The sequence below is a fragment of the Aquarana catesbeiana genome, linkage group LG08 (assembly GCF_042186555.1).
Source record: "Aquarana catesbeiana isolate 2022-GZ linkage group LG08, ASM4218655v1, whole genome shotgun sequence".
NCBI classification, from domain to species: Eukaryota; Metazoa; Chordata; class Amphibia; order Anura; family Ranidae; genus Aquarana; species Aquarana catesbeiana.
In genome coordinates this window covers 274223527-274238588 of record NC_133331.1, presented here as the reverse complement: position 1 = coordinate 274238588, position 15062 = coordinate 274223527, and the positions used below count along the sequence as shown (strand labels likewise).

Sequence of the window (15062 nt, the reverse complement as noted above, 5' to 3'; positions counted from 1 at the left end):
CATGGAGATGTTTGGAGCCACTCTGGTCTCTGATCAGCTCTATGGTCAGCTGGCTGAATCACCGGCTGCATTCTCAGGTTCCCTGTTGAGACAGGAGAGCCAGAGAAAAACACGGAAGACGGTGGGGGGGCATTCCCTCCCACTGCTTGTAAAAGCAGTCTAGAGGCTAATTAGACGCTAGGATTGCTTTTACGTGAAAGCCGACCGCTGGCTGAAAAGAATGATACCAAGATGATACCTAAACCTGCAGGCATCATTCTGGTATAACCACTCAAAGTCGTGAATGGCGTACCTGAAGACAAAAAAATGGTTAACAATAAAGCACAGTAAACGGTAAAGTATAAAAAATTGCATAACTGAAAAGCAAACATGATAAAACATAACAATAAAACATTGCAGAATAGAATACAGTAAAAAAGAGCAGAACAATAGAGAGAATAGAGAGAGAGAACAATAAAACGACAACTTTTTTTTTTTTTTATTTTATATTTTTGTTTGTGTTTTTTTTGTTTTTTTGTTTTTTTTACACTTTTTTTTGTAACTGTAACTTTTACAACTGTAACCGGTTCCAGGTTCGGGTCTCTCAAAATGCGATGGCATCTTGGGAGACCCTGTGAAAGTGTGCCTAGTCTGTGCAATGCTGTACCCTACGCTAATACTCGTGCATGGTAGCATTTAAAACATTCACCAATGCAAAGACCAGGATTGTCAGGACAGGAGGGACAATAATAGCGGGTGTCACGCCTATATCCGCGCTTGCTGTAGATACGACATCTTTTTTGGGGGGGTTCGTTGTGTAGGGGTACTCGGGAGGACATAAAGAAAATGCCTCTCATGCAGCCGACTGCATTTGGTTGGGGATGTGAATGGGGGAAGTACGGGCGCTGCAGAAGCAGTGGGTTCCCAGCTTGAACTGCACTTATGGGACTCGCCAGGTCACCAAGTGTTACTGCAGTGCTGGTTTGACTACGACCGGGGTGTACTAGGCCGCTGGTGCTTGCCAGTTGACCAAAACGCTACCAAAAAAACTGTTAGCGACCGCAGGGATCAGGCCTGACTCTGCGAACGCTGCAGTTATGCGTTTAGTGTTTTGTAAGTGACAGTGATCGATCGATACTGCACTTGGGTGGGCTGGGCCGGGCGGAGGGGCAAAACGCAGGTGCTAGCAGGTATCTGGGCTGATCCCGCTAACACTGCGTTTTTGGGAACCCTAAACTGCTGGGGACGCTAGTATAGATCTGATCGAATCAGATATTGATCCATACAGATACTATACCACTAAGGGAGTAGTATGCTGCGTGCGTGGGCGTTAGTGGTACTGGCGCTAATCTGACGCTGCCTGGGGTGACGCATATCACTGCCGGCGATCAGGGGGCTAAACCTTTATTCGGTAATAAACGGCGGGTGCCCTGACACTATAAAAAATAAACAAACTAACCAGCGTCACCCGTAACGGTTATACAGTGATCAGTGGTGAAAGGGTTAACTAGGGGGCAATCAAGGGGTTAAAATATTTATTAGGTAGTATATGGGGGTCCCTGTCGCTATAAAACGCTGACGGCGAACCTAAATATTTACGTCCCTAACTAGCGTCACCAGTGACACTAATACAGCCATCAGAAAAATGATCGCCTAGCGACACTGGTGACGGGGGGTGATCAAGTGGTTAAAACTTTATTGGGGGGGGGGGGTTAGGGGGTATCCTAGACCTAAAGGGGGCTAACACTCACTGTCCCACCACACTAACTGTCACAAACTGACACCATGCAGTAATCAGAAAAAAAAAAAAAACTGCTTGGTGTCAGTGTGACGGGGGGGGGGGGGGGGGGGTGATCGGGGGTGTAAAGTATGCCTGGCATGTTCTACTGTAAGTGTATGTGTTGTGCAACTCACTCAGATGTCGGCAGTATCCGTTCCAGCGCCGAGGAGAGATGACATCACATCCTCTGCCTGTGTGTACTACACACAGGCAGGGGAGGATTCTCATTGGCTGGGAGCGATCGCGAGGGGGGGGCCACGAATGGATGGCCTCCCCCTCATCACTGAACGCTCCCAGACCAAAGCCGACCGCCTCGGGCACCGGGGGAAGGCAATCACATACCAGGTACGTGATTTTGCCTGCCCGTGCCATTCTGCTGCAGTATATCAGCGTGAGGAGGTCGGCAAGTGGTTAATTATGTGCCACTTTGTGTTTGGTCTATCACATAAAATCACAATAAAATACATTTATGTTTTTGGTTGTAACATGACAAACTTTTGGAAAATTTATAAGGTGTATGAATACTTTTTCAAGGCACTGTAATTGCAGAGTCCCTCTTTGCCCTGAAAATCAACTTAATCCCATAAAAAAACATTACCACTGCATTCGTGATGAAGGCTTCAGGGCGCCCACGAAAGTCCAGCAAGCTCCAGGACCATTTCCTACAGTTGATTCAGCTGCGGGATCGGGGCACCACCAGTGCAGAGCTTGCTCAGGAATGGCAACAGCCAGGTGTGAGAGCATCTGCACGCACAGTGAGGCAAAGACTTTTGGAGGATGGCCTGGTTTCAAGAAGGGCAGAAAAGAAGCCACTTGTCTCCAGGAAAAACATCAGGGACAGACTGATATTCTGCAAAAGGTACAGGGATTGGACTGCTGAGGACTGGAGTAAAGTCATTTTCTCTGATTACCGTAATCCCCTTTCTGATTGATTGGGGGATCTGGAAAAAACCTTGTCCGGGGAAGAAAAGGTGAGCGCTACCATCAGTCATGTGTCATGCCAACAGTAAAGCATCCTGAGACCATCCTGTGTAGATTCTCTTCTCAGCCAAGGGAATGGGCTCACTCACAATTTTGCCTAAGAACACAGCCATGAATAAAGAATGGTACAAAAACATCCTTCAAGAGCAACTTCTCACAACCATTCAAGAACAGTTTGGTGCTGATCAATGTCTTTTGCAGCATGATGAAGCACCTTGCCATAAGGCAAAAGTGATAACTGAGTGGCTTGGGGGACAAAACATGGGAAGTTTGGGTCCATGGTCAGAAAACTCCCTAGGCCTTAATCCCATTGAAAACATGTGGCCAATCGTCAAGAGGCAGGTGAACAAAAAAAACCCCACAAATTTTGATAAACCCCAAGCATTGATTATGCAAGAATGGGCTGCCATCAGTCAGGATGTGGCCCAGAAGTTGATTGACAGCATGCCAGGGCGGATTGCAGAGGTCTTAAAAAAAAAAGAAGGGTCAACGCTGCAAATATTGACTATTTGCATAAACTTAATGTAATTGTCAATAAAAGCCTTTGACACTTTTGAAATGCTTCAGTATACCATAGTAATATCTGATAAAAAGATCTAAAAACACTAAAGCAGCAGACTTTGTGAAAATTAATTTGTGTCATTCTCAAACTTTTGGCCACGGCTGTAGTAGTAAGTCTAAATAGAGCAGAGAAGGGTTACAACCTCTGTTAGGATTGTATTAACATTTCTGTTATCTGTTGGTAAGATTTTCACCGTTTAGGACAGGAAGTAATATAAAATCTCTCCAACAAGGGCATGGACAAACCTATTTTACTAGGGTGGGAAGGGTTAGAACTTTTGACAATGTTATTTGTTTTTGATGGCTGAACCTTTATTTCCTTGGGGGGCGGGGGCTGCATCTCCTATTATATGGACTTCAAAGGGGCAGAATGTTGGGTAAAATCTCTATAATGGGGTTACAGAATGAGCTAAAAACCTGACGGCCATTTTACATTTCAAAGAATTGCTTGGAACAAGGATGATCAGAAGTATAATCTTGCAGGGAGGCAATTCATCTGTAGAGGTCACTGTCCCTGATGAGGTTGCTCTTAGAGGACAGGGCGTCTACCACTACCACATTTGGCACTTTTTTAGGGAGGGAGTGGGTATTTGGTTTTGACAGGTACCCGCTCCCACTTCCGGTCAGTTCCAGACAACTAGCAATTGCTAAAGTCGATGTTGGCCATGGCTAGTTCTACGTTTTTAAACTTGCATCACAGGACACAGTACTTCATATTAATGACTACTTGGGTTATGTTGCTACCCTCAGTTGAATGGACACTGGCCAATAAGAGGCAGGGTGTGTTGCCTAGGCATAACCCATTACAGCTAACCTAAGTATGTTTTTGCTAGTGTCTTTGGGTGATGTAATATGTGTAAAAATACAGCGCTGTCAGCAAAAATATTAAGACAGGTGAAATTATTCACCGGTCTATTATATTAAATATGAGTATAAAAATCAAGCAGCAGTTAGAAATGTGAGATACCCACACTGAACAAGATAATATAACAGAAAAAAACTGCGCTAAAATGAGATCAAAGCCAAATAAATGCAAACATAATTTCATGAGTCCATATAAATGATTAAACCGATGTTGTTATCCCTCAGGGGGAGATCAGAATATGACATGCATTTCATCCCAAGCAAAGGTGACATCAGACTTAAAATCCACCGCAGAAGATAGTGTTATGGATAGGACAGTCCTTCGCCTATAAAACCGCCGCCTCTTACCAGCTGTTTTGATCTCTGGTCATCTTTGGCTTATAACCCAGCCACAGTCTCAGGATGAAGCGATATACCATCAGCTCTCTTCCTCTCAAAACCTTCTCTATTAGCCCACAGACAGCATCTCAAATGACAGTCACCAGACACATAGAAGAGAAGAGGGCTCCCATAGTGTAAAAACGTAATATACCTTTTATTCATTAAAAGAAATGCACTTACACACATCCAAATGTATATGGCATCAGATGCTATTCGAGTCGGCCGGCTCTCTCAAAAACGCCGTAGCTTCCGGGACTGCGTGTTGTGTTCAGGTGGCGTCAGCACGCCGCTCTCCCTACGCCGTTTTGTCAAACCTGACGTCATCCAGGGGCACGGGCGGCGTGCTGATCCACCACCTTATATGCTTAGTATTCCAGGAAGAGAACGCCCAGTCCTGAGGTCCGAGCAGTCATGATGCAGATGCCGCCATATTAGAAAAGGGCAAATGCCAATAAACTAACAGGGGAAAGCCGCTGTTATTAGATAACTTCCCTTGAGTAGGAGTATGCTCTAATTTCTAACTAATTATTTATAAAATGTGAGAAATTCATCAAAACCAGATTATCTAAACCATACTTTATGTTGTTAAAACGATAATAATTACATTAAGTCTGTAAACCAGAATGGTGACATCTAGTGGTCAGATTCTATATGGTATGGTATCTGACATCTTTATATTATTAGTCATACCATCAGGTTATCTGAGGTTAAAATTGAAAAACAAAAAAAATTAATTTGTTTTCCCCAAACGTGGGATACAAAATCCGTTGACACGCTTGTGCTAAAGGGAAAGAGAAAAAGGAAAAAGAAAAAATCAAAACTATATGAACTTAACTATCTTCGGCCTATTAAACCATTAGGGAAAATGTAATTGAGTTCAATATGAGAACTAATCATAACAATCCAATAGGCCTAGAATAGAATATGACCATACAAGCATCATATAACTTATGCAATATATGGATCATTCTTCAATAATTACAAAGCACTATTAAAAGAACTTTAAAAAAAAAAAACTTTTAGCAAGAGAGGGCCCTCCCTTAATTGTAAAACATAAAATCAAGCGTAAGTGAAAAGAACCCCCTCACACCCACCCCCGCAGTGCTACAAGGAGCTCAGGACTAGTTCACATATATTGACCTTAACTGTTATCAATGAAGGCATTAACATCTGTGTCTATGTTAAGGCCGTACGGGGTATAGCAGCGCACCCTATGGATCTACGCCATCTCCATCTTGGATAGCTCCCTAACTAAAAATCCACCTCTCCAGTGGGCATTATACTTATCTATAGCTAGAAAGATTGTATTCGCCGGGTTGCGATTATGAACCATATCGTAGTGTTTAGAAACTGAATGAAATTTGAAGCCTGTTTTAATGTTAGTGATGTGCTCCCCTAAACGTACATGCATAGCACGTTTGGTTCTGCCTATGTATTGGAGCCCGCATGGACATTGAAGCAAATATACAACTCCAGTGGAGCTACATGTGATGAACGGTTCTATTTTGTGCTCCCTAGATGTACGGGTTCTTTTCACTTACGCTTGATTTTATGTTTTACAATTAAGGGAGGGCCCTCTCTTGCTAAAAGTTTTTAAAAAAAAGTTCTTTTAAGAGTGCTTTGTAATTATTGAAGAACGATCCATATATTGCATAAGTTATATGATGCTTGTATGGTCATGTTCTATTCTAGGCCTATTGGATTGTTATGATTAGTTCTCATATTGAACTCAATTACATTTTCACTAATGGTTTAATAGGCCGAAGATGGTTAAGTTCATATAGTTTAGATTTTTTTCTTTTTCCTTTTTCTCTTTCCCTTTAGCACAAGCGTGTCAACGAATTTTGTATCCCACGTTTGGGGAAAACAAATTAATTTTTTTTGTTTTTCAATTTTAACCTCAGATAACCTGATGGTATGACTAATAATATAAAGATGTCAGATGCCATACCATATAGAGTCTGACCACTAGATGTCACCATTCTGGTTTATAGATTTAATGTAATTATCGTTTTTTTAACAACATAAAGTATGGTTTAGATAATCTGGTTTTGATGAATTTCTCACATTTTATAAATAGTTAGAAATTAGAGCATACTCCTACTCAAGGGAAGTTATCTAATAACAGCGGCTTTCCCCTGTTAGTTTATTGGCATTTGCCCTTTTCTAACATGGCGGCATCTGCATCATGACTGCTCGGACCTCAGGACTGGGCGTTCTCTTCCTGGAATACTAAGCATATAAGGTGGTGGATCAGCACGCCGTCTGTGCCCTTGGACGACGTCAGGTTTGACGAAACGGCGTAGGGAGAGCGGCGTGCTGACGCCACCTGAACGCAACACGCAGTCCCGGAAGCTACGGGCGTTCTTTTTGAGAGAGCCGGCCGGCTTGAATAGCATCTGATGCCATATACATTTGGATGTGTGTAAGTGCATTTCTTTTAATGAATAAAGGTATATTACGTTTTTTACACTATGGGGGCCCTCTTCTCTTCTATGTGTCTGGTGACTGTCATTTGAGATGCTGTCTGTGGGCTAATAGAGAAGGTTTTGAGAGGAAGAGAACTGATGGTATATCGCTTCATCCTGAGACTGTGGCTGGGTTATAAGCCAAAAGGCGCATGTGATCTCCTGACCAGAGATCAAAACAGCTGGTAAGAGGCGGCGGTTTTATAGGTGAAGGACTGTCCTATCAATAACACTATCTTCTGCGGTGGATTTTGAGTGTGATGTCACCTTTGCTTGGGATGAAGATGCATGTCATATTCTGATCTCCCTCTGAGGGATAACAACATCTGTTTAATCATTTATATGGACTCATGAAATATGTTTGCATTTATTTGGCTTTGATCTCATTTTAGCGCAGTTTTTTTCCGTTATATTATCTTTGGGTTTTGTGCTTGTGGCATCTCTCCCTGAAGATTCTTCTTCAGTGGCCGTTCTGCCAGCAGTGACCTCTCTGGCAGGGTGCTCCTACAGGTCCGGGGAAGTGATCCCCTGAGGAGGAGCCAAGTCACTGAAGGCCCTGTTGGGCGCACCCACCTTAAGGGGTGAAGATTGCCATAAGCCCAATGTGGCTAGGAGCGGTGAGTGTCTGTGTCGTGTTCCTCCTGTGTTCCCTAGTACTGGGGCAATGGCTATTGTGTGCATGGTCTGAATTGCTACACCACCAGGGAGGTCTCAGCCTGTGTGCAATGTCATTGCATATATACATGAACCCTATTTTGGGTTCAGTGAGAACACATGCATTCAGCAGCAGTAGTTTTGCGCTACTTTGGCACAGCTAGAGGCTTCTCCCTGGAGAAGAGACTCTTGAGAGGAGATTTGATAGCAATATACAAATATCTCAACGGTGATCCCAGCGTACGTATAAAACTTTTCAGTCCCAGGGAGTGTAAGAGGACACAGGGCCACACGATGAGACTGGAAGAGAAGCGGTTTAACCTTAACCCCTTGCTGACCAGCTAGGGTCATTTTACTGCGGCAGGTCGGCACGATCTCGCGAGCTGTCGTAGCTATACGTCGGCTTGCGGGATCAGGATAGCAGGCGAGCACGCGCTGCTGGAGGCGTGCGCCCGCTGCACAGCGGGGTGCCGATGCTCGTGGCCGATGGTTGCTATAAGCGATCGCGGCCACGAGAGGCAGAACAGGGAAGTGTGTGTGTAAACGCACACATCTCTGTTCTGTGAGGCGTGACAGTTCCTATTAGCTAGGAACCTCTAGGTCAGTCCCCTCCCCCTACAGTTAGAAAAACACCTAGGTAACACAGTTAACCCCTTGATCGCCCCTAGTTTTAACCCATTTCCTGCCAGTGACATTTTTACAGTAATCGGTGCTATAAAAATGCACTGATCACTGTATAAATGCCAATGGTCCCAAAAATGGGTCATGTGTCCGCCATAATGTCGCAGTCCCGATTAAAAATCGCAGATGGCCACCATTACTAGTAAAAAAAAAAAATAAATAATAAAAATGCTTTAAATCTATCCCCTATTTTGTAGATGCTATAGCTTTTGCGCAAGACAACAAGAAAGATCCCCTAATGGTGGACTTTTAAGGCACATACAAAAATATATAAAAAAATATATCAAATATAATTTATTGAGTTGAAACAATAAAAACATAGCAATAGTGTAACATCTATTATTCGGAATGCAAATTAGACATTTTTACATTGGTGTATATATACACTGTTAGAACAGTACTCTTGCATCCGACGCGTTTCGGAGTATATGTACCGCCTTCCTCAAGGGTGGGTGTAAATTAGAGACATTTCTATTCTAGAAAGATATATTGAAAGAGACAACAATAAGCGTTTGAATACATATATATGTATGACAGTTCATAATGTGATCTCCATATTTCTTACACTTACGTTAACACTGTATTGATGACTTGGCATTCCATATAGCTCTAATTAAAAACAGCAACAATGACACGGTCTGTCTACCAGATAGGTTCTTGATTCCAGAGGGGAACATTAATTTGAATATTTTGGAAGATTATTCTATATCCATACCCAAATGAAAGTAAGATTTCTTTCACAAAACAGTATGTGTGTGTATGTATATGTGTATATATATATATATATATATATATATATATATATATATATATATATATATATATATATATATATATATATATATATATATATATATATATATATATATATATATATTATACTTTAATCCAATGATAATGAGGGAAGGAGAGAGGAGAGACTCTCCCTTGTATTAGATATATATATATTTTTGTATGTGCCTTAAAAGTCCACCATTAGGGGATCTTTCTTGTTGTCTAGTTTAATTTGGATGTGGCACTAAAACACAGTCAGCTGCCGATCTACAATCATTTTTATAGCTTTTGCGCAAACCAATCAATATACGCTTATTGCTATATTTTTTTATTTTTTTTCCAAAAATATGTAGAATACATATCAACCTAAACCTGAGAAAAAAAATAGCTTTTTAAAAAAAAAAAAAAATGGGGATATTTATTATAGCAAAAAGTACAAATTTATATATATATATATATATATATATATATATATATATATATATATATATATATATATATATATATATATATATATATATATATATATATAAATTTGTACTTTTTGCTATAATATATATATATATATATTATTATATATTTTTTTTTTTTTTCAATTGTCACTATTTTTGTTTTATAGCACAAAAAATAAAAAACGCAGAGGCGATCAAATACCACCAAAAGAAAGCTCTATTTGTGGGAAAAAAAAAATGTCAATTTTGTTTGGGTGCAACGTTGCACGACCGCGCAATTGTCAGTTAAAGCGACGCAGTGCTGAATTGCAAAAAATGGCCCGGTCATTCAGCAGCCAAATCTTCCGGGGCTGAAGTGGTTAAGCTGCGTAGAAGGTTTTTCACTGTCAGGGCGGCAAGGATGTGGAACTGTGCATGTTAGCGTAAACAATATAGGGGCAAATGGGAAATTAATTTTTCTACACACGTTGAACTGGATGGACTGTTGTCTTCATTCAACCTTACCAACTATGTAAAGTTTGAGGGCTCGGGGTGGGGGGTTACAATTGTGGGATACCTAGATGACCTGCTTTTCAGAGAGCAACCAGCTTGGACCTTGACATCAAAGTGTTGCTTTACTAAAACGGGAGAGTGAAAAATCTGGTGCAGCTGTGCATGGTAGCCAATCAGCTTCTAACTTCAGCTTGTTCAATTAAAGTAGTTGTAAATGCAGAAGGTTTTTTTTTTATCTTAATGCATTCTATGCATTAAGACAAAAAAACCTGTGTGCAGCAGCCCCCTTAATACTTACCTCAGCCCGTCTCGATCCAGTGATGTTGCACGAGAGACTCGGCTATCTCTCCTTCCTCATTGGCTGAGACAGCAGCGAAGCACCATTGGCTCCCGCTGCTGTCACTCAAAGTGAGCCAATGAGGAGAAGGGAGGGGGGGCAGGCCAGGCTAGATGGACACAGGGAGCTGCGGCTTGGCTCGAGTGCCCTCAAAGCATGCAGCTTGCTGTGGGGGCACTCGTCAGGAGGGAGAGGCCAGAAGCACCGGTGGGGGATCCGAGAAGAGAAGGATCTGGGCTGCTCTGTGAGGATCTGGGCTGCTCTGTGATTTTTGCGCAGCCCAGATACTCCTTCTCGGATACCCCACAGAGCAGGTAATTATCAATTTCCTTTGTTGTTCAAAAAAAAAAAAAATTTGATTTTAGTATCCCTTTTAAGCTTTGCCAAAAATAAAAATGGAAGTGGACTGGTTTCTATGCAGAACTGCACCCAATTTTGCACACTCCAGTTTTTTTAGTACGTCAACCCACAAGTATCCATCAGTTGGTGCAGGTCCTGAAAAGGTTTGGTTGGGTATTGAACCCTCAGAAATCTGCTCTGGTGTGATGGATCGACTAGAGTATTTGGGCTTAATCCTAGACACGCCACAAGCAAAAGTGCTGCTTCTGCAGGAGAAATGTTGAGGGGGGCCCCCCTCTTCCCACTGCCTTTACTGGACTCTCCTGTGCAATTGTCTCAGTTGGATCAGATGCTTTAAAGGCTAGAGGAGAGATATGGGGTATATTGGGATCCCAGATCTATACAATAAAGAGGACCTGTCATGGTCCAGAAAGACATTAGATTGTTCCCAAATTCAACTGAACAACCGAGACCAGTTACCAATTTAGGTCTTTAGGTCCTTTTAAAAAATGTTTTAAAATGCTGATGTATTTATCAGTAAACAGCCACCCGAAATGAAGTATCCGTTTTGAGGACTGTCATATTAGCTTCATAGCTTACATATGTAATATTTGTTTATTTTTAGCCCTTGGGCGTGCGATTCACTCCCTCTCAAGAATCGGAGAAGAGCTATATTTTGAGCCTTTGGATGATGGGGTAAGTGCATGAACTTTGAAAAGCATTCAACACTCTTGTTCTCCATAAAAACCTTGGGAGCCATGTTTGACCTTCATCAATGATTGTATGTTGCACTTACCAGCTTTTTACCATGAGCACAGTCCTTGCATATACATTAGTCCTTGCTATCATTCATCATTCAAATGAAGGTCCCAACAGAAGTTATCTGCAAATAAAACTGTAAATACTTGCCTCTACTGCTTCTTGAACCTCTGAATTCTGCTCTGAGGGACAAATTGTTCCACAAAGTCTGTTTTGGTAACCACCACTTCAGCAGTCTCCTATGTCCCCTGTAGTGCTAAGTCATTCAATAATGTGCCCTGTATTGCTATAGGGGTCGGTGGGAGGAGCCACTGAGTGTAAGTAAGTATTTATGGTCTTTCTGACATGGTTGTGGTGCTTTTTATTTTTTATTGCCTGCTTGGCATATCACTGTAGGAAAACTAAATACTTGAACTTTCTAAATTAAATTTATCACCACTTATGAAAATTATCTTTATTCCGTCATCAGCTCTGCCTGCGTTCAGTCAACTCCTCAAGATCGGCTTATGCCTGCTTCAATTTTGCGCCCCTCTTCTTCCACAGCTTTGAGGTCACTGGGGGATCATGTCACTGCAAGATCTACATGAAGGTAACCATATTCCACAGCGCAGGTCTAAAAAAATTTGAATTCATCCTTTCAGAATGCAGGGATCATCAAAGACCAGATGGACTGGAAGGAGGAGGCCCTGCTTCATGGAGCGTGGGATTCTTCTGCCTCCTCCATGGCACTTGCTTTAGCTGCATCCTATGTAGGTAGGACCTGAGCAGACACTCGGGGGGGGGGGGGGGGGGGGGGCACAGGAGACAGAGCAGAGCTGCGTATGACAGAGGCACGCACTGACTCCGGTGTCAGAGCTCAGCAGCCCTGATATATTAGCGTCAGTGCAGAGGGGAGGGTAGAAACTGGCAGGATCAGACAGGTATTACAGGTGATACAGGGGGCCAAATGACTCAACACAAGCCCTGTGTCGTATAACATGCTTTAAGGGAACAGGATTTGCTCTTCGTTAACCCAAAAAAACAAAACGCTTTGATAGCTTTGCAGCAAGAAATAGGAAATTGATTTTTTTTTTTCTCTCTAGAGGTGGAGGGAGGCTTGGGAGTTTGATCTACATGGTCAGTTTGAAGAAAAAAGACACAAGTCCATCTAGTTCAACCAATAAAAAGAGGAGAAAAAAAATCAGGCTCTGGCTTTGGCTTTGGATCTGGCTTTTGTATTTCTCCCACTGACCTTTTAAAGTGGTAGTAAACCGCACCCCTTGTGTTAAAAAAAAAAAATAAAAATAAACCTTGACCGAGCTTCTATCTTCACCCGGTCTTCCTTCCGGGTTCGAGTGCTCCAGCCTTCTGATTGGCCTAGCCACGATAACATCACTCCTGTGCATGCGCGCAGGAGCCATGGCACGGAGCTCTAAAGGGAAGGCACAGGTATGCCGTCCTCTCAGAGCATGCATCGGTGACGTCACTGGCTACATGCATTGTGAATACCTTGTAAGCAGTGCAGGTTTGGAGATTTTCACTGTACCTACAGCCTTATTATAGGCTTATCTATAGGTACAAGTTAGAAATAAGGTTTTACTACCACTTTAATTCCAAGAGTCATTCAGAAATGTTCTCTGTCCAAGTGCAGACTTGGGCCTCATGTACACTGCTACTGGTAAACTGATGTTCAGAGGCAGTTGGATGCTTTTTTCAACTGCCCCTGAACTCATCCAATGTTATCTTATGTATACATATACACAGGTTTGTTTACTGTCGTTTTTAGGCAGTTGCGTTTATAGGCTTTTTCTTTGAAGGCAAAAAAAATGAGTTCAGACGCCAAACGCGGTTACTCGCATTTAGCCGCGTTTTTGTTTACAGGCGTTTTTTCATTTTTGGCTGTTTTGAAGAAAAAAAATTTTTTTTTTTTTTTGTTTTAAATGTGGGTTACTATCTGTCAAGTTAAATCCTTCAGGAGAGGTTGTAAAAAACGTCCCGTGTACATTAAGCCTAATCGTGGTGGCCAAGGATGACCTGGTTCGCTGACCTACAGAGATTTTTAATACACCCACCCTTCCTGTTGCTAGCAAGGAAGGACCAGTTGTTTCAGGGTCTGAGGCTTTGGGTGTAGAACCAATTTTTTTTTTTCTTCATCTGGTGGCATGGATCCTGAAAGGCTCTTGTTAAGAGAGAAGGGCTGTTCAGAGAGTTATTACCACCTTGTGAGCAGGAAACGCTTAACAAGGAAACTTTACTCTAGGGTTTGAAAGGTGTTTTGTTTTTTTTTTTTGTTTTTTTTTCTGATTGGAAAAAACTGAAATTCCTTCCCACCATTCTGACTGTTTTGGACTTTTTCCAGGATAGGATTATTTTGAGGCTGGATATAATGCACCTACCTAACGTAACTTCTTACTACTAAAGAAGTTGGGAGACCAAGGATTTCAGAGGATCCAAGCACCTTCTGGCTATTTTCAGTGGACCAGGGAATGGGGCCTCCAGGCATCTATGGGTTTAGTAGCTAGATGGATTAGGGACACAATTACCTTTTCGTTTATAGAGTAGACAGCTGTTGGCTCCCAGCTTCTGTGAAAGCACATTCCACACGTTCCCTGGCAACGTCGTGGACCGAGTGCAAGAACTTAAGTGGATTAGATCTGCAGAGTTGCTACAGGGTCTAAGACCATTTATGCCTGTGTTTTTTAAATTTGATTTTATTTTTTTAAGGATAAAACGTGTAGATTTCTAATATCCACACATTTCGATGTGCATCTGGGAATCAGTCCCACGGTGCTATTGTGTTCTGCTGGCAGGGAGCCTTCCCTGTCAGCATACTACAATGATCCGTGTTGCCAGCTATAGCTGGTGGCACTGATCATTCTGGAAAACCTGACAGGCTTTTTGTACTCCATACAAGTCAATTGGTCGACTTGGGGACACCCAGCTAGCCAATACATGGAATTGGTTGGTCACTGCTGAACTGGACAGATTTGGATCCATGTGTGGCTGGCTTAAGCAAAATACCTTTCTCAGATATTACAGGGTGCAGGTCCTTTCACAACAAGACCTATCCTTTGGCAGAATAGTTTTGCAGCGTGTCATTCTGCCCTAAGGTATGTATTTTTTTTTTTTTTTTTTTACTTGATTTATACTCTCGTTTGACTGTTCTGGAAGATGATTTTGGAAAATTCTCTGTCAGCCTTACTGGTAACATTATTTCTAAGAATATTCCAGGACCGCATTCCTAGTTCCCACCCTTTATTTTGGAGTTTAAGTGGAGTTCAATTTTTTTTTTTCCCTTTTGTGCACTAGTAAAGGTGTTCTACTCTTAAACTCAACTCAAGGACAAAGAGGTGCGATGGAGGTTTTTAATCTGTTGGCTTGTGTGTTCTTTAGAGGGAAGAGCCAATCCTCTCATATGTCTGTCCTGGAAGATTCATAGAAATGCTGTTATTGGTAAAACTGAGAATTTTTGTTACTTTGCTGTTTCGTGCCATAAGTGGTTGATATAAACTATGTAGTAAAATGTACTATGTCCATTTATCCAAACGACAGAATGGTTCTCGGTGGGCATCAGACATATG

At 42.0% G+C, this 15062-nt stretch overlaps 1 protein-coding gene across 3 annotated transcripts in view; it reads left to right on the top strand.

Annotated features, from left to right (window-relative positions):
* The window catches only part of RAD9A (RAD9 checkpoint clamp component A), a 215201-nt gene that overhangs the window by 23334 nt on the left and 176805 nt on the right, over positions 1-15062 (top strand). For 2 of the 3 annotated variants that reach the window (XM_073597287.1, XM_073597288.1), the window contains exons 3-4: positions 11369-11439; positions 11972-12091. In XM_073597287.1, the coding sequence (XP_073453388.1) occupies positions 11369-11439; positions 11972-12091 (191 nt within the window). The remainder of the gene's footprint in view (positions 1-11368; positions 11440-11971; positions 12092-15062) is intronic. The other variant, XM_073597289.1, reaches the window with a different exon arrangement.